Raw genomic sequence first — 19,685 nt, 5'->3', positions numbered from 1 at the left:
CTCTGTGCGGGTAAGTGCATTTCCAGCAGAAAGCAGGTCTAGTTTTTCTTCATCCTGATGAAGTCCATGCAGATCTGCTGCTCATTTCACAAGTTGGTAATACATGGCGATCTAGGGGCAATGTTCGCAGTGGATAGGTGTCCACCCACCCTGGGGGCAATCTGCCTCGAAGTCCTGCCACTAGTCCTCGATACCTTTGGACTCTTCAACTTCCTGGCACAGGCTCTGAGATTCTGGATCATATTCACAGAAGAGTTCTTGTTCCTTCTCCTATGGCTCTGGTGTAATTGTGGATGCCAGTCTCCCTTCTCCAACCCTGTGTGGACTCAACCAATAGATGTTGGAATAACGCACAGCATGTGAATCCAAAAAAAAAGATTCACACTGCACAACTTCTTTAATATAGCATTTACTAGGCATTAAAGAACTTTATGCGGAAAGTACACTGCTCAAGGACCCATTGTCAGTTATATCCCTCAGTGGGTATTATTAGGATTAGTCTTGTGCTCATAAGGAAACCATTCCATGCATTTACTCTAATAATATGTAGTATATTAAATTAATAGGAGTTTGGTGTGATATTTAGTGGGAGAAAGAGTATGTCAATTCATGAGCATGCTTGGCGGTACTAATAAATAAGCAACAGATGATTAGTTGGTTACAGGAGGATAATCATTTCAAGGAAAGATTGTAATCTTTGAAATTAGATGTGGGCAATTTGCAGAAATACAAAAATAGGGATAAAGGCAAACCTGCATGTTTTCTAAGATGAAGCTGTGCTGGGAGAGAGAAGACATGCAGAGGTTTGTTGAAAAAAAAGGGCAGGTAATAAATCAAACTTAAGGCAAGGTTACTAAATCAATAGGAGACTTTTTTGAGACTGCATGCATAAGGGTCTAAAACTGTAAAAGGAAACAATATCTGCAGGTGAGACTGTGCTACAATAAGTAATTTTGATAATCACTAGAATAAGGCAACCTTCTGTCCCTGAATGGCCACTAGTAGACTAATGCTTGAGCAAGAACAGCTGATCAATTCAACAGCTGTAAGCAAGAAGTAAAGGCTGCCTGAATATATAAGGAAATAGAGAGGATTAGGCTGCATTCAAAGGAACAAGTAATCTCATACTGGGTATAATGCAGAAAGGAGGTGTCTTCTGATGTTCCGTTTAAAGTTTGGCTCAGTGTATTAATTGCTAAAAGAAGTGGGGTCTATTTTAGGTGCTCCTGTTGTGGCCTGGCATAAAGTGGGTGTGAGAAAACATTCCCAGCCAGTTGAAGAGTACTGCTGGCTGGGAGAAGCAGACATTGGAGAGGAGAATGTATGGATAATTTTAGTAATTCTATTAACTTTGTTAGCCAGATGATGCTAAACAGTTTCTTCCTCAGCTCTGCTATATGGTGGATGGAAGAGGGAGTGCTGGGACTGCAGTTTCTGTAATTCAATGTGTGTACATTTGTTAGCCTGCTAACTGTTGGGCCCTAAATGATGCTTTGCAAATGACAGCCAGGCAAAGAGCTCACACTTCATTGTGCCCATATTGTTATGGCTGTCTCCATCCTGTTGCCAGGAATCACAAATGTCTTCCTTATATTGGGTCTCAAGGTCTAATTATGCCATTGTTCACTACCACTTCCAAGGCTGTTTCTCTGCTTGGAGGTCCTGGCAGTCCTCTATTGCCCCTATCTCTGTACCTACTCAGGACAGAAGAGCCCTCAAGGCACCTCGTCTTCTGATACAGTGCCAGGCAAGGGGGCAGCACACTGAACTGTGTAAAAGGTTTACCGGATTTTAGCGGAAGCCTCAGTTGCCTAGAGCACAGGCCATTGGAGCTTGGTGTCGGAAGGTGGTGGCAGACCAAGAGCCTCTGCTTGGTGTCCTATAGAGGCTGAATGTATTTTGCTCGAAGACTGTTCGTGATGGTGGGAGGGGGTATCCTACTCACTGACTGTTGAGTAGGAGATAGGTCCTCTATTCTCTAGGTCGCTTTTGAGGTCAGATCCAGAGCGTACCTCGAAGGAGAAGGCCTCTTCCTCTGCCGCTGATGGTCGAGAGTGTTCTTCCTCGACATCGCCAGGAACAAAAAGGTCTGGTATACCTTCCATGATTCCCCATGACATCTCGAGGCGATGGCCGGAAGACTTTTTTTTTAGCAGAAGCAGCAGCAAGTGTCACATTCAACCTCTCTGTGTTCTGGCTAGAGACAGGTTCAGACCTGATATAGGTCAGTCCGAGCCTACTTCGCGTATCAGAAAGGACCCGCAACCCTACCACCACCAAAACCAACCTACACGCCGCTCTTATCGACACCGCCAACTGGATGACCACTAACCACCTCAAGCTCAACTCAAACAAAACCAAGATCATCATCTTCGGCCCCAACAAAACCACATGGGACGACACCTGGTGGCCCACCACCCCAGGCCCCGCACCCACACCCGCAAACCACGCACGCAACCTCTGCATCATCCTTGACCCCTCCCTCTCCATGACACAGCAAATCAATGCTCTAACCTCCTCCTGCTTCCACACACTCCGCACTCAAAAAAAATAATCCTTCAAATGGATTCCCCCAGAAACCAGAAAGACAGTCACCCATGCACTCCTCAGGAGCAGACTGGGCTATAGTAATGCCCTCTACACCGGCACCACACTCAAACTCAAACGCAAAGTCCAGAGAATCCAGAACACAGCCGCACGCCTCGTCCTTGGCCTCCCCGTCACGAACGAATCTCACCACACCTCAAAACCCTTCACTGGCTCCCCATAGACAAGAGAATCACATTCAAGATCCTCAATCGCGCACACAAATCCCTCCACAACACCGGCCCAACCTACCTCAAAGAAAGAGTCAACTTCCACACACCCACACGCAACCTTCGATAGCCGATCTCGCCCTAGCCACAGTCCCCCGCATCCAACGCACCACCACAGGAGGCAGGTCTTTCTCCTACCTCACCCCCAAAACCTGGAACTCCCTCCCCACCGACTTTCGCAAAACCAAAGACCTCCTGGTCTTCAGAAAGAACCTCAAGACATGGTTGTTCAATCAGTGACCCTCCCTGCTCCCCCCCCTGTCTTCCATTCCCCCCCCCCAGCGCCTTGAGACCCTCATGGGTGAGTAGCAAGCTCTACACATTTTTTGATTGATTGACAATAACAGAAGGGTGCTTGTTCCATCACCAGTGAGACATTCTCGAGAGACGCAAGACTGCAGTAGGCCCGAAGGGCGAGGCCTTGAACAGATCACCATCGAGACAAACCAGACTCCACTGAAATCTATATCTGTCTATGCGCACAGGAGAATTTAAATGTGATTAAAGACAATACAGGCAGAGGGGAAGGTACCATGTGGGCTGAAAAAAAGCACTGCAACAGCATCGAACTGGAGCACACGTTCGAACCAGACGGCAGAAAGAAAAAAAATCTAAAAATGGAGTTGATGCTCATGCGCATTATCACCAAGAGGAGGAGTCACTCTACCTCATGGCTCAAAAGACTTCTTTGAAGAACAACAACTTGCACACATCCAGACCCCAACACTAGATGGCAGGAGTATGGAAAGCATGTGTATCTACAGCCACAAATGCTTCAAATATACTGATTTCTGGAGGATATGCTAAGAATGGTAGAATTTCCTTCAGCATGTCATCTCTTCAGTCGAGGGAATTCAATCAGTCCCACTGATTTTTCACTGGATTTAGTAATTCCACCAGAAATCAGGGACTTTGCATCATATCACACTAGAAACAGCAGCACACTGGCTCCTGACACTGCAGTAAATTAAAATAAACAGAGTATCATTTTATGCATTGTGCCTCTGCCATAGTGTTTACTCACCTGAGCACCCCCGATCCTGTAACCTGTTGTCATGCTATGCTAGGCAATTCTTATTTACCTTTGATCCGGCCAACTCTTTCATCAAAAAGAGTGAGTCGTCCACACGGTCATCGTCATCATCATCGTAGCTGGGAGAATGAGCCCCTTCTGCACAGTGGCGCAGCAGTGCTGCCATGCCTCCACCTCTGGGATCGAAGGGGTCCACAACAATGGGCTCCGTTCCTTTAATTTCACAACGGCAAAAGGGGCAGCCCTGTCCCTCAGACTCCTGCAGTGTGAAAAGAATATGCACATGTAAATAAAAGAAGAGCTACTCCTAGCTTTTTGTGAAGGGTGTTGCACCCTCCTGCAGAATGTGCGAAATTTTGTTTTTGTACATCATTAATAAACATTTTTCTGCATTTATCATTAAACGAGCGTCAGCAGTGACAATCTTGAGAAGCAGAGCTTGCACAATGCTTTCTGACAAAAGAAGCACACATGTACAGGGTGGTAGAATGATGCAATTTAAATGAGAATTGGCAAAGAGGTTGGATCCAACGCAAGTCACAACCATCAGCAGTGGAGAAACCACTGCTCCTTTGCAAAGGCATACTGCTGTGTAGAACCCTACCCAATGGCTCCTGCACAGAAGGATTTCACACATTCAACTGCAGGTACAGCGTTCAATCCCAAACTCACCCATTGATTGTTCAGTGATCGTACAAGTAATTAGTTATGTGAGACACCCTGTGTTCGCCCCCCCTCACCAGGCCCACCCCCTCCACCCCCAGCTGGTGTTGTAAAAAATTGGCAATGGCATTACTGACTGTGCCAATAAAGACGCAAATTAAAAGCCAAGAAAGGTGGATACACTGAAGAATCGGGCAAAAAGGAACTGCTAAACTATACCAGCCTGTTTGTACATAAAATGCAAAGACCTCAATACAGTTATCTTCTGTGTTGGGATGGGAAAGTTCTCTGCATGGTAAGAGACCTGTACCCCTGCCCCATCCCTAATGCTGATATTTTTGGCTCAGGCTAACATGCTTGTGCAACATGAGACAGATCTGTCTCACAGATTGCAGTTTTGTTGGATTTTGAGATTCACCCAAAGCACTACCCTCATAGTGGTTGAAGGCTGCCACCTTCACATGGAGTTAAGCAGCATGAGCCCGGTGGTAGCAGCATATCGTGTAATGATCAGTAATCGTGAACAGGACCTTTTCACCCTGTGTCACTTAAGTGAGGCCTAGAGGCTCACTCATCTTTACAAAAGCTAAGCTGCTGTGCGCTTGACTCATACTTGGCCTACATCAGGTACGTTTTGGAGTACTGCCCACTGGAGTAGTGACACTGCGTTGGGTGTGTGTGACTAGTAAGGGTACAGTACAAGGATAGTGTAGTACTGAGCGGTACATGTGTGGTTAGTACGTGCTGGGTGTATGTATGCCTGAGAGGAATACTGCCCATTAGAGAAGTCGTGCTGTGCAGCACAGGGACTGCATTATGTTGGGCGTATCTGTCCTTGCATGAAGTACAATTCATCAAGGGTGAAGAGTCGTGAAGTGCACCCATAGTGAGTGCGTACTGGCAGAGCATGCATTTTAAAATAAGCATACCTTGGCTGAATATAGGAAAGTTTCAGTATTGAAAGCGCACAGAGACTAAATACTGAATGCACGTGTACAGGTAAAATGTATAATACATAGAGGTATTAGTGCCTGACAGTAAGTGTGTTGAAAGTGTACAATTAGTAAATTTGCCACTAATGGTACATTGTTTGGAGGACCTTTTGAGAAGCCCAGGCTAGCCTGGTGAAGATATGAGGACGGGAAACCCTTCAGACAGATTTGGGTATTGCTGCAGTCCAGTGAAATGGATGGGGACACGCTGGAGGAAAGGATCTTCTTAAACATCTAAAATTACTGCTCTTTGATTTAGTGACAGATCACAAGGAAAGGGCCTAGACACATCTCAGGAAGGGAGATGGGGCTGAAAAGAGGACCATAAAGAGTAGTCTAGGGGTCAGGAATTAACCCTTTGATGGACATTATTACTGTGGCAGACATCCAGGTGTAAACTCTGGTCACTCCCATAAATTATGTTGTGGACAATCCGCTTCAGAGGAAGCAGAACCCCAAACTAAAACCTCAAAGTCTCAGACTCTGTATCACATTTGGTGTCTCACAGCACTATAAGAGGAAGTTGAGTCTACAAACATAAGTTATCTGTCAAGCAGCCAGATTGGCTGTGTGAGAAGGTGAAGTTCTGAAAGACTTCTGCCTGTGACCAGGACTGGGGGCCATGGCCTGCTACTCTCACTGCTGGGTGAGGGCACATCACCCAGGGAAACCAAGACCACATGCCTTGGAGCACCAGTGCCTGCCTACTTGCCAAAACTAGTTTGCTCTGTAAGGAACAGGAGTGTTGGTGGGTGTGAGGTCCACTGGAGAGCTCTACCATGAAATCCCGGTGTGAGGATTCTGATGTGCACCGATAATGATGCCCATGTGCATGACTGTTTTCAGCAACCCTCTATGCCAGGAGACGGCTGCTATAGGCTGTGCCAAGTATCGACTGCTGTGTGGAGGGCACTGAGCCCACCCAGGCCCATGCGGTGACCTGGTATGCTGGAGGGTACCATCAGTGACTTTACTTGGCCAGGCATGAGTCTTCAGACCCCTGTGTGTAGGGCAATCGTACCAAACAGTCTGCGCCCGATAGTGAGCAATAGAGCAACCCCATAAGCCAGAAGTGGCTCCCACATCACTGTGACCAACTGTTCAGGTCGTGGCCCAGACAAAAGGATTACAGCTGTGACCAGAGGGCCTAGCCTGCCAGCTGCATGACTGTTTCTCCGAGGATCGTAGGATGCCACTGAGGATGGCCCATCCCCTCCGAGCCCCAGTCAGGAGCCTGAGAAACCGCCTCCCTCTTTTGCTTGGGTAAGCACAACTTACCTCTTGTGTCTGCTATGCAGGAGCAGCTCTGATCACTAAAACTTGACGGCTAACACTGCTTGATAGGACGAGCCTATGTGCCACATCAATCACAAGCAGCTTGACTTTGCCGTACAGGTTCCAGCCTTGGGAGCGCCCAAGGAGATGACAATTGCTGCACCGCTGAACACTGTCACACCGCTGGAGTGGGTAAAACGGACACCGGGCCTTTGGGGGCCCCAGGAGAGTTTATATTGAGGGTGTTGTGGCATGAGAGACACTTTTTACTTGAAGCCTGATAAGTCAAATGGGAACGCTCAAGTATGGCCTAGTGGTTTGCATTCCCTCATGTGCCAGAACTGAATGGAGAATAACCCTGAACATGGAGTGTAGGACAGGAAGCTGCCCGACAACTACTAGAGCCCCGACCTCAACGGCGATTGTGCTTCTGCTTCTGAATGTCGTATTCCTTTACATTTGTACAATTAGAAATAAAATATGCCTTTTTTCTGATAAAAGCAAATATTTGGCTGACATGGATTTGTGGAGTGTACTGTTTGCACCTTGAGTTATGAGTCGTGTTCAAAGAGTTGTATCTATAACTGTCCCTGACTACCGTCACCTCCCCTGAGGGAGTCTTGACTGTTCGACCACAGCTACCATTGGGAGTCAAGTGCAGAAGTGGTACTTGGCCAAGTTTAGGATCCATAGTGGGTCTGATGCCAGGAGTAAATGGAATCACCCAACACAGCTGGATTCAGTAGCTCCTGCACACCACAAGGCCCTCTAAAAGGGGTTTTGACAGTCAGAAACAGGTTGCTCTTCAGGGAGGGGGAGTTTGCTAAACATGCTTTCTGAGTAAGAGTCTTGCTATCCTTGCAGGAGCTTAAAACACTTTCTGTAAGCTGTGGAAAGCAGTGCATCACATTTGCCAGGGGAGAGAGCATATGGCAGCAGTACAGAACACAGTACCTGCCACGACGAAAGGTAGGAAAGGTAAGACTGCAAATTACATTCCTGCCTGAACTAAAGGGCGAAGAAAACAGAGCAGGACACAGCACCTGTGTCAAGTGGCAAGGCAGATAAAGACACCACAGTGCAGAATACATATCCGGAGGCAGAGCAGGAAAAGCATTAGACTTGAAGGCAGAATACTGCAAAGATATACAGGAATGAAAGGACTGTACAATACACAATACCTGCCAGGAAGTAAGGCAGGAGGTGCACATCAGGTGGCCACAAGGTTCAATCTTGACATCTTTGTCATTCTCTGCACAGATCTTGCAGAGCTGGAACGTGGAGCCCATCTCACAGTACAACTCATATTGTTCCTGTAACAAAATAGGTCAATTGTGAGTAAACATTTACAAGAAGCCAGTCTGTTCCAAAAGAGTATAGTCACTTCACCTGACAACCCAACAGACTAGTAGATAACTCAGCAAAATACAGGGCACATTTTCCCCACTTATTAGGGTGTTTTCACCTTGGCAGTGTCTTCTTTTTATGTCAATTGAGTGCAGGGCTCGGTAGGGGTGGACTCACCTGGGTCACTTTAATGTGGTCCTGTGGTGTTGGCTCACACAGGCCAGTCAGGTCCGGGTTTTGATTCCTTCCATCTGGATAAAGGTAGCTGTAGTAATTGTTGACACAGAACACATGAGAAGTTAAATGCTGCCTCATCTTGCATTGCTCAACACCTTCTAAATCTTTTAGGATAAACAAACGTTTCTTATTGAACTGATTAATAACATACGATCAGATTCACCCATTAATGTGCCTTTTATTTAATAAGATTTCAAGCCACACATATTAGCAATATATGAGTGCATGTGTTTATCACACTGAAGCCAGACAGGTGGACCCCAACCATAGTGATCTACTAACCTCATCAACATGAAACAGCAGAAGGGAAAGCAGAACACTACAGTACAACTAGCTCAGTAAAAATGTTCCTTAGTACAGATCAAACAGAGGATGTCAGAATATGCAACACCGCTTTTTTAAAGGTGTAAGCGGCTATCCTTCAGAACATCCAGCAAGGCTTCCTAGAACCTAATAGAGACTGTGCCTTGTGGCTTTCAGGACAAGCTTATTACTAGCCACAGACCAAACTAACAAGTTACTTACCTTCAGTATAGCAATTTCTGGTGAATATTCTATACATAACTTCATCACATTCTGAATATCCCCATGGAACAGACTAGATTCAGAAGATTGTTTTTAAACATATCCCTTGTGTATCAACAGGTAGAATCGCGTGGTTTAGTGTCATCCCCACTGTGCTCCAGAAGAGATCACTGAAGCTCCATATAGGTGCTACTCAAGCACACTCACATCAGTTTATTTCTAGACAGGGCTGTGGCCTCCGACTCAGAGCCCAAAAATCAATCATTTGTGCAGGAGTGTAGATGTCTAATTTGGGACCTGTTTAGATAGACGTGTACATTCCACCAAACGGTGAGGAGGGAGGACTGTGAGTAATGGGGGGGTACAGTATCCACCACATGAAAAGGTTACTTACCTACAGTAATCATTTTGGTTAATACTCTACCTGCTGATTCCTCATCTGTAGTATAATCCCAGATCTCTGAATGGATTCAGAAGCTTCAAAACTATACATTGCAGGTAGGGGGTGCTGGCTTTGAAACGATGCTAGAAGTGGCATTAGATGACTTCCCCAAAGCAATGTAGAGCCCGTCCCCAGCGTAATAACATCCGTTTCCATTCTTTTTTCCCCAAGCTTTGTAGAGAAGAGTGACATGATATAGTTGTGCAGCACCAAAACGGATATGATCCTTTCAACTCTCCCCTTAATACATCCATCAAATAGGGTGGCGATTGAGTCTTTAAGGAATCTGCAGGTAGGGTATTCACCAGAAAGATCATTACTATACAAGAGACTTAGAAAGCGAGGCTGATGGGCTTCTTTGGAGTCGACAAGACCAATCCTATCCACCCCCCCCCCACATCTCTTGTTTGAAGTCGACTACACCAAACCCCCACCAACCCCAGTGGTTAAGAAGAGGCGGGGCTACTCAGCATCTTCCTGAACATTTTTACCAACCGATTTTGCTATTTATACTAATGGGCAAGAAGATATCGCGCAGTATTACCACGAACAAATAAAACTCCAAAGAAGGAATGCAAAGCAACGCTAGCCATGTTCTTTTAATGCTTGGCAACTCTGGCAATCCGATTTTCAATTAAGGAGTCGCCCTCACTGGACCATTGAAATCAGCTGAAGATTACGCAGCAGTTCCTTTATGTGATACGAGAGTTTTGGAGCAAGTGGAATAGACGCAACGCAAGAACGCAACAGACGCCGTGCCGGGTGGTTCGAGGCATGGATGCTCAAGTGAGGGCGCGGTGAGGCCCGAGCGGAGGAGCCTGTCGCAGCCTGCGAGTCTGCAGAGGAGCCTGCGACAAGCCACGGGAGCCCGACGTGGTGCCACGCTCTGACAGCAGCACGACAACAGCAGGCGGGTAAGGAGTCGGGGACTCGAGAAGAGCCGATAAGAGCCGATAAGCGTCGGGAAAGGCACCGGGGGGAGGGGGGGTCATCGTTGAACATCAACGTTTGTGTGTACTGAGCTTACTGAGCTTATGGAGCAGCTCTAGGCCCCAATGTCTAACTGTGTTTAATCCCAAAGGCAATCAACCATATCCCTTCTGGAAACTGACGGAGATTTGTTGAGTGTGTATTCACTGCGAGCTTTGGAGTTTGTCGGGCTATTCCAGCGGCATCGTGCCGGGTGGCTCGTGGTTGCACGGAGAGGAGAGGAGCGGAGCGAGCAGAGCAGGACACGAGAGGATTGGTGCGGGTGTAGGGACGGTTGGGGCAGCTGGGAGGCGTTCCGACCGGCGTACAGCCTAACGCCCTTGTCCCCCCAGGCTAGTCCCTGCTCATAGGGCACCTTGCCAGCCTACAGCCATCGGCAGGTGTATCTCCCGCCCCACGCCATGTAGCACTTGGCCAGTGGTATTTGGAGAGACCTTCGACTTTTGACTTTTTACTTTGGAGATTGAAAAATTGAAAACTGTTTGAATTCAGTGGCCTGCACAGTGGGCGGGGGGGGCCTCCCTGCGTAGGGCCTGTGGGCATTTAGGACTGTAACCTGCGAAGAGAGGAGTGAGGCAAGCCTGACCCCTGAGGTATGGAGCGTACAAGGGCACTCTGCATCCAGGAGACCTCCTGTATGCCCGGTAAGAAGGTATTAAAGGTTTGAGGCGCAGCTTCCCACTGCTCCTTGCTGCTTCCTGCGTGGAGGACCGGGAGCGTCCTCTCGGTCCCCCAGTGCCCCCTGTGCTGCACACCCTCACTCCACTGTTCTTCGCAGCTTGACTTTGCAATTGGCTGTGGCTAGTAGCACCTGGTCGTGACTGGTTAAGCTTGTGCTGGCACGCGGAGCACGCAAGAAAGCAGGACAGAGTTTTACTGCGTCACCGGGAATCTCCCTGCAGGAATTTCGGTAGATGTGTCAGTTGGAAAGGCCTGCATTGTTTGAAGGCCTGTTTGGTGTTGCTCTTCAGTGGACTTAGTAAAGAGTTCAGGAGATTGTTTTCTATGGCACCCAATATCTCAATATCAATAACCCCATGTCCCTGAGGAGTCTAACTCTTCAGGAGTCGCTAGCAGCTGCATCTCCTTACCCACCAACATTTGGCAGGAGGCTTTGGGCCAAGGATCCATCCATCTCCATCCAGCCAGGGTGAGCGCAGCAGTCTTAGTAAACTGCAGCAGAGAGAGTGCACCGGGCCACACGGAAGCGGCCCTGCCAGGTCCGGGTGCGGCTTGTGAGAGTCCCGGGTGCCCTGCTCACCGAGCATCTCAGGTCATCAACGCTAGTCCATCAGCCTAAAATAAATTGAGTTCCTCCTGCAGATATTTGGGCTAAGAGAACGCAGCCATGAGATCAGGACGCCTCAGGCTGCCAACAAAGGGTAAAGTCAAAACTTCAAGACCTCAAAGGGGGGGCGCAAAGGAAGGTAAATTGCTCCGTACAGAGCCCGCAAGGTAGTAGGTCGGATCAGCAGGCACTGCCCCTTACTCCCTTGCAGGTCTACCTCAAGAAAACAGGTTTTTTAAACAAGTCTACCTTTCTAAAAGATCCAGGCGCAGCCTTCCTCTCAAATCTTGACACCGACGTGGGCCTGCCAACCCCTTTGGTTCCACAACCAATGGCCACTGGGCAGTTGAGGCTCGAGGTACCAACAAATCCCACTCAACAATTAGGGGCCGATTTACCCGTCCAGGAAGCTTCAAAGCATCTGGCTCCCGAAGTACATAACGACCGCACAGCTCACGAACGACTAAACATCTCCAGGGTCACTAGCAGCCCAACAGTGTGTAAAAATCTGCAGGCGGGCAGTATTGTGACCACGGCCCAGGTTCATGTTCAAGAGGGAATCTTCCCAACGTGACCAACAGCAGGGCGCATCAATTAATCCTAGTAACACAGAGCTTCTACTCTCCACAAGTATCTCGATAGAGGTACACAACGACATCGTGCATGAGGGAATGCACCAACAATCGACCCCATCTCGCGGTCAAATCTTAATACCCAGGGGAGCAATGAGAGATTGGATATGGGCTTTGAAGAAGCTACAGGTAAAATGGAAGACTCTTGGTTGCAGTCACTCTCAATAACAAACAAAGATCTAGGTGAAGCATTGGACCTAAAAACCCTTGACCTAATGAATCCTAAAGATCAGTATTTAAACAAACCGCTACTGGTGGGTAGCACTGAATACAGTTCCTTAATACCACAACAAGAAAGGCCGCTTAACTCAATTATAGAAATTTTGCGTGGTATAAGCAAACCACAACATGACGTCGTAGCAATGGCAAGAAGTATCCTGACCATTTCTCCTCTGGAGACTATCAATAGAGAAAACAAACAAATGTCTTCCAAAAGTTCCTCTCAAGTAGGTTACCCGAGCAGCGAAATGGAAGATCTCACTCAACTGCATGCCACACTGTTAAATGGTCTACACACTTCGACGACGGCTCTTAACATGCAATCGGATAAGCTTGACTTACAAATGGACCTAATGAATGTTATGGAAATACACATCGCCGACATCAATCGCAAGATGGATCTACTGGCCATTCGGCCATAGGAGCATATATCTAGTCAACAGCAAGTCTTTTGCAAATGTGGCCCAGTAATAGACAAACTAAGCGTGTTACCAACTATAACAGAGATACTGCAGAAAGTTAAAACAAGCAACATCAGTGAAGCAACTTTCAATAATACAAACCACAATTCAGGTTATAAAGTCGCACTTCAAAAGACACCAGGCCTGGCGGCAAGTAGTCCTACAAAAAATGGGGCAAATACCGAGGGTATATACTCAATTAGTACGGATGAATCGTCACAGCTGAAAGAAATAGTGCCCACTAATTCTGAGTGTACAAACGAGCGACCAGCTCACAAACCGAAACCCCCAACTACGATAAAAAAGCGAGCCAGGAAGGTAAGGAAACAAACAAGTGCCAAAGCAGTTAATGATAATCTTTACCCAATATTTTCGGTGCTCCAGAAACCACAAACCCAAGGCTCTGGGTCTTCAGGGAATCAGAAGGCCCTAAATCACGGGAAAGCCACAAGGGATGGGGCAGTCAATGGTTTAGGTCCGTCACCAACTGCTGCTTCACCAAAGTCAGCTGTACACAAAATGTCCCCGTCGACAGTACAATTTCAGTTTAACCCACTCGCCTCGGAGTTTAGGGTGAAGGAAGTTCTGAACCAGGCACCCTAGAGGTGTCCAAGGGAAAAAACGCACACAAGTAGTGAAAAATCTCCAAATCAACCAGACGCTCCAATACCGAGAAGGGACCAACCATGGTCAATAACAGCTGGAATATTAAGACCAAAGGACATCCCACACGCGACGGCATTAGCCGCCACTTTATTCGGTAAGAACAAGAAGCAACTTGTGCCTCAAGTATCACCTTGCCAAGCCACCACTTCGCACGCAGCAACCTCTCCGGGTACCACAGCAGGCATTATGTTGAGCCTCAAGTTACACCCATGGAAAGGATCTAGCACCCAAGCTGGTGCTATGCAAGTCATAGAAATTTCCCCAGATACAATGTTGGGCAATCTACCAAATTACAACCCACTTTAAGGAAAAATAACTGATGAGGCAAAAGCACGGTCCGTAAATCAGACTCAAACTCTCACTCTCAGCATATGGCTTGCAATCCGGCATTAGTAACATCAGCAGTGAAGAATTCCAGACAACAAGCCCAAGTCACAGCCACCCCTCTAGGGTGGTTACAATTACAAACAATCAAGGGCTAACAAAAACTATAGTTACGTTTCATAATAGCCAAACATCGACAACCAATTTCTTAAACAAAGTTTCTCCAATCAAACAAATACCCACGTTAGATAGGGTACCATATAGTAGCCAGTCGGAGGGGGGCCAGTTAAGAAGGCCATCGACACAGAAATATCAATCACCCCCACCGATTACAATCCACTCAGGCCACCGAGAATGACCAGGAATTAAGGCAGATCCTTTTCACCCCGCAATATAAATCACGAGGCCATCAAGACAGCTTAAATAGGGGTAACATTCTGAGGCTTCTCGCCGAGTTCCTATCAAGTAAGAAAATCGTATCCGCAGACTTGACATCAGTGAAATTACTCCCTGGCAGCGCTCAAAGTGGGCTGGAGCAAACTCGAACAAAGTGGAGAACAAGTGATATTGCTACATTAATTATGGCAGTCAAACAGCAATTCGAAATTTGGGGCATACGGTTATCAGAACCATCCAGTCAACGCTATCCCTTTCCCCTATTGTTAAATTCTAGAGAAAAATTGCCAACAGCCAATGAATTCGTAGGGGACCCGGAATCCGGGGAACTGGGACAAAGGCAGTTTAAATGGAAGGCACCCGACTTAAAAACCAACATTGCCCCCCCCTACTGTACTGAAGGGAGAGCAAGATGAATGGAGATGGATGGCTCACACTTTAAATTCGAGGAAATACAATTGACCTAGCGCATTAAATGCAGTAAACGCAGATCAAAGTTTGGCTGTCACCATAATGTCCTGGAACATCGCTGGTGCAAAAACTATCATAGCAGACGGGTTCACAGCAATGACTAGGTGCAATTATTCTATAATCCTGCTTCAAGAAACGTGGCTGGAGGACCCAACTGAATTAGGAGGCTATTCGCTACACCACATTAGTGCCAAAAAAATCAAAGCAATCAGGTGGGCCGAGCAGTGGTCTAGCCACATACATTTCAACGGCACTACTTGGATCAACAGAGCAGTTGGCTTTCTCAAAGACCGACTTACAGGCCATTAAAATCACCTTTAGTAATAATCAGCACACCCCGCTAGTCATTTTCAATGTCTTTGCCCATCTGCGGAAAAATCGGAAAGTACTGCTCTATGATGAATTATTGAATAGGGTGGAAGAGATACGATGCGCTAATCCAGCATGGGACATATTAGTGACAGGTGCATTTAATGCTAACTTAATGCACACTCCAGAACCAGATGAGCAACTGGCAGCTGAAAATGCCATATGGTCAGTGCCGCTGCAAACACTGCCAGCGCAGAAAAGACTGGACACAAGGGGTAAACAACTGGTAGAGGCACTAGAGTACATGAGTATGAGGGTAATAAATGGCAGGATCAACGATGACGTCCCACCAAGCTTTACTCATCATAGAGCAAAGTCCGCGACAATAATAGACTATACAGCCGTCTCACTTCCTTTGCTAGCTCATGTTAGCAAATTTATAATTAAACCTACTCTCCATAGTGACCACTCATTTCGGCACATAGAACTCGTTTGGAACGCTCTGTGCCTTCTTCCAGCTATAAAGGAATTAGGAACAATAACATCTATCAACCTAACCCGCCTGATCTGGTTGGAGTCTTCATTACCAAGGCTGTGTAAAAACATAAAATCTTTGCTTCAATTGGCAATATGCCAGGACCTACCAACAGTGAAAGCTTGGGCCACTTTTCTTCAGTCAGTACCCTCTCTTGGCCTCGCCAGGCGTCAATTGCCACATAATAATCAGGCACAGTCTTCAAACCTTAAAAGTAAAATTTTTTTAGAACTAACGAAGGAACTGAGGCGCAACCTTAGACTAATAAAAGATAGCTCTCCTACAGCAACCCAATGCGCCCAAATAAAAACCCTACGAAAAAATTACAAGAATCAGGTATGGCAAATGCAAACCAAAAAGGATGACGACTTCTGGCTCAAATTACTTCTTAATTCAAGGAAGGCTAATTCAAGGGCCTTTTGGACAACAGTGAATGGAATCGACAGGCAGGTAAGAACAATAAACTTCACATCTGTCCCAGAATAAAAATGGGTGGAATACCTTGCCAACATTTTCTTTAAACCACCCTCATCTGAAGTAAATCAGCCTCTGAAGGAGTCAATAAAACTGACAGACGTCAGTCAGAGCGGGACAGCGTTTAGCGCCAAGAACATCGCCCTAGCCATCAGGAAGGGTCGCAGGGACGGGGCCCCTGGTCCTAATGGTCTTCCGCAAGCTGTCTTTAAGGCTGACCCTGAATATTGGTCAACAACACTGTCGATCCTGTATACTGAAGTTGAGTGTGCCACAATCATTCCAGAAAGTTGGAGAGGATACATCATTAACCCAATATTTAAAGGGGGCTGTAGAGCAAACCCAGCCAGTTACAGATTGATAGTGTTAATTGACAGCGAGGCCAAATACTTACCACCTTAGTCCTGGCCGACCTGCTCAATTGGTCAAACTCAAATAACCTGATTCCTTTGAATCAAACTGGTTTTAGGAAGGGATATGGTACAGTGATTAAAATCCTTACACTAGGAGACATTGCCAACCGAGCACAACACTTGAAGAAAAAACTATATTTATGTTTCGTGGACTTCAAAAGTGCTTTTGACCAAGTCGACAGAGCACTTCTTTGGAGCAAATTGCTAAGGTGGAGCCTGCAAGAGCGAATTCTTAGATGCATAGAAATGCTATACGATAAAACTTGGGTGCAGGTCAAGGTAGCAGATGGCTCAAAAATTTCTAGGAGGATACCGACAAATATAGGATTAAAACAGGGTTGTGTTTTGGCCCCGCACCTCTTCAACCTTTTCACGGCAGATCTCTCCTCGAAGCTGGATGCAACCAACTCGCACTCTCCAAGGATGGGAAGTTTGTCCCTATCACACCTTTCATACGCTGACGATATTGTTCTGCTAACCATACGAAAATAGGGCTGCAGCGGTTGGTCACTACCTTTAGGTGAATACGCACAGACAAACAAATTAGAAGTTAACACCTCAAAGACCAAAACGTATGTCCATGGGATGTCCTTAGAATCTAGCCAACAGTATAAAGTTGAATGGCATTACCCTTGAAACAGCTCGCTGCTATAAAAACCTTGGCATCATTATCGATAATAAGGCCAATTTCGCGCTGCAGAAGCGCTACATTGCACAGAAGTGCAAAGCCTTAACGTTCACTTTCTGTACCCTAGCAAAAAGATAAAATGGCCCATCGTATAAGCCGTTACTGTCTGTTATGTTGGCCAAATTCCTCCCAGCCACTACATACGGAAGCGAGGCTTTATATGGGAAAGACGCCCCCCTACTGGACCAACAACAAATAAAAATCTATAAGCAGGTTTTTAAACTTCCTGGCTCCGCTTCTCCCTCACAGGTTAGGCTAGAATTTGGCCTAATGCAACAGCAGTTGGGCAGGAAAGCGCATACAATAAAGTCCTGGTACAAAATAAGAAAAAATATGACCAGCCCCCTAGTCATGGCTGTATGGTATACAGTGAGCAACAATCCAAAATCAGTATATAAAAGGTATCTGTATAATTCTCTGCAAGAGACAGAAATTATGCATTTGTGGGACTCCAACATCTCATATTCACTGTTGTGTTGAGCGTTAAAAAAGGAAGGGGATTGCAGTCTTATCTAGCTGATAAATCTAAATTTCCACAACGCTGGCACGGTTGGCTTCTAATGCACACTTACACCACCTTGGCACCATCACAATATTTGATTTCAACTTTCGCACTACATATCAAGCGTCGTTTTCTGGCTCCTCGTCTAGGCGTTCTACCATCCACAGCAGACCAACCATCTTGGAAGAATGGAGGAGAATCTTCCTGTAGGTTATGTAAAGGTCCCAAGGAAGACATGGTCCATCTGATTTGGATTTGCCCGGCCTTAAAGGAAGCACGACAACTCTTAAAACCAGTCTTTAAGAGGAACGGTACTCGTTCCTGTCAGCCAGCAGTTATGTCAATGTTTGACCCTCACGATCCGCAGTCAATCTACAGATTCATCAACACACCCTAAGCTGACAGTTGGCTCACTTTTAAGTCGCGTATTAAAGTTTTGATAATGTTATGCATGTGGAAGGACACATTTTAAGATGACTCCGTTAAAAAGGCAAAATAAAAGCCCGTAGGAGCAACAGCAGGTTCTCAGACTGTACACATTGAGTTAGCATATAACATCAACCGCACCACGGGCATCAAGTGTCTGCAAAGTTAGTTTAATGGTCACCCCGCCCCTCGACTGCTCTAGAATTGCAAGTGTATTTATTTTAAAGATTTTATATAATTTGTTTCCTTTAGTTTGTCCTTTCTTTTATAGAATTCTACATATTGTATATAATGCATTGATTGTTATGGTTTTTATTAACTAAACACAGATTTACTACATTACTACAGGTGCCAACCTTTTCTCCTGATGGATGTCTCTACTTGCAGATACCTCACCTATAGAATAGATTCCAAAGCAACACACTGCCCAAGAGAAGGGTTGATGGATGATTAAATGAGGAAATTCTGCAGAACAGATCTGGTGGTGCGTTAATCTCTAAGCACTTCAGAATCCAAGAAGTAATGCTAGATGACTGAGCAGGGATACCCATAATGCTGCTTTTCAAATCACTGGTATTGGAACTCCTCTATGAAGAACATAAGTGGTTAATTTAGCTCTGATGGAATGGGGCTTGATCCCTTCCGGGAAGTTTCTTTTAGCCAAGACATAACAGGTCTTAAAGCAGAGATTTGTCCACCTGGACAATGTCCTTTTCTTCACCCATTTGCCTTTATTGCTTCTACAGTAGCCCAAGAGCAGCTGGTCAAAACCTGTATATACTTGGTACAAACCAGGTAGTAGTTCACTGCACACCTAGGATTCAACCTGTACAACAGCTCCTCTTCTGTTGTGGGATATGGTGTGATGGACTAACGGAGGTGGAAGTGACCCACCAATTTCGGAAAGAAAACAACCTTGGTTCGCAACACAAATTTGTCAGGATAAAAGGTGGTGAAGTGAGGGCAAGAACGTAGACCTAGCAATGTCCACCTTCTTACAGGACTATTATGCAGAAGCTCAACCTGAGTCCCCAGTAGAGAAGTTAAAAACTGACTTAGAACCTACTGGGGTACAGCCAATGGTGTTGGAAGATAGATTTTTCCTCAAGCCTTTCAACAAACATCACAATTGGGGAGCTTAACAAGACAGGCAGGTCCGGAACACAGTGGAAAGCCGTACGAGCAGCTCAATACCCCTTGACAGTGGATCAATTTAGCCTGTAAGGGATCCACGTTGTCCGTCATAACCCGCTCAATCTCCAGGCATGAAGGTGGAGGCCTCAGAGATTGGAGTGCAGAACCATTCCCTTCAGCTTGGAGAGAAGATCCAGTCTGACTGGTAGCTTGAGTGGGGGAAATATGGAAAAGTGCTAATGGTATGCACACCACAACCTCCTTGGTCAATCTAGGCTCAGGAGAATAACTTGGGACCAGTCTTGGCATACCTTTCTAAGAACTTGAGGAATCAAGGGCATGGGGCGACAGGGGATGAAAGGGGGGCCCGACCTGAAGTGCACTTATAAGTTTCACTTCAACTGAAAGACATCCCCCAAAGCTCCAT

General features: G+C 46.3%; 1 protein-coding gene across 3 annotated transcripts in view; it reads right to left on the bottom strand.

The window, feature by feature from the left end:
* CBL (Cbl proto-oncogene) overlaps positions 1–19,685 on the bottom strand; it is a 404,076-nt gene that overhangs the window by 174,119 nt on the left and 210,272 nt on the right. For all 3 annotated transcript variants that reach the window (XM_069224841.1, XM_069224840.1, XM_069224842.1), the window contains exons 7-9: positions 8,304–8,391; positions 7,961–8,092; positions 3,899–4,108 (exon numbers count right to left, since the gene is read on the bottom strand). In XM_069224841.1, the coding sequence (XP_069080942.1) occupies positions 3,899–4,108; positions 7,961–8,092; positions 8,304–8,391 (430 nt within the window). The remainder of the gene's footprint in view (positions 1–3,898; positions 4,109–7,960; positions 8,093–8,303; positions 8,392–19,685) is intronic.

Source organism: Pleurodeles waltl, chromosome 3_1, assembly GCF_031143425.1.
Source record: "Pleurodeles waltl isolate 20211129_DDA chromosome 3_1, aPleWal1.hap1.20221129, whole genome shotgun sequence".
Classification (NCBI taxonomy): Eukaryota; Metazoa; Chordata; class Amphibia; order Caudata; family Salamandridae; genus Pleurodeles; species Pleurodeles waltl.
This window is presented reverse-complemented; position numbering and strand designations above follow the sequence as displayed.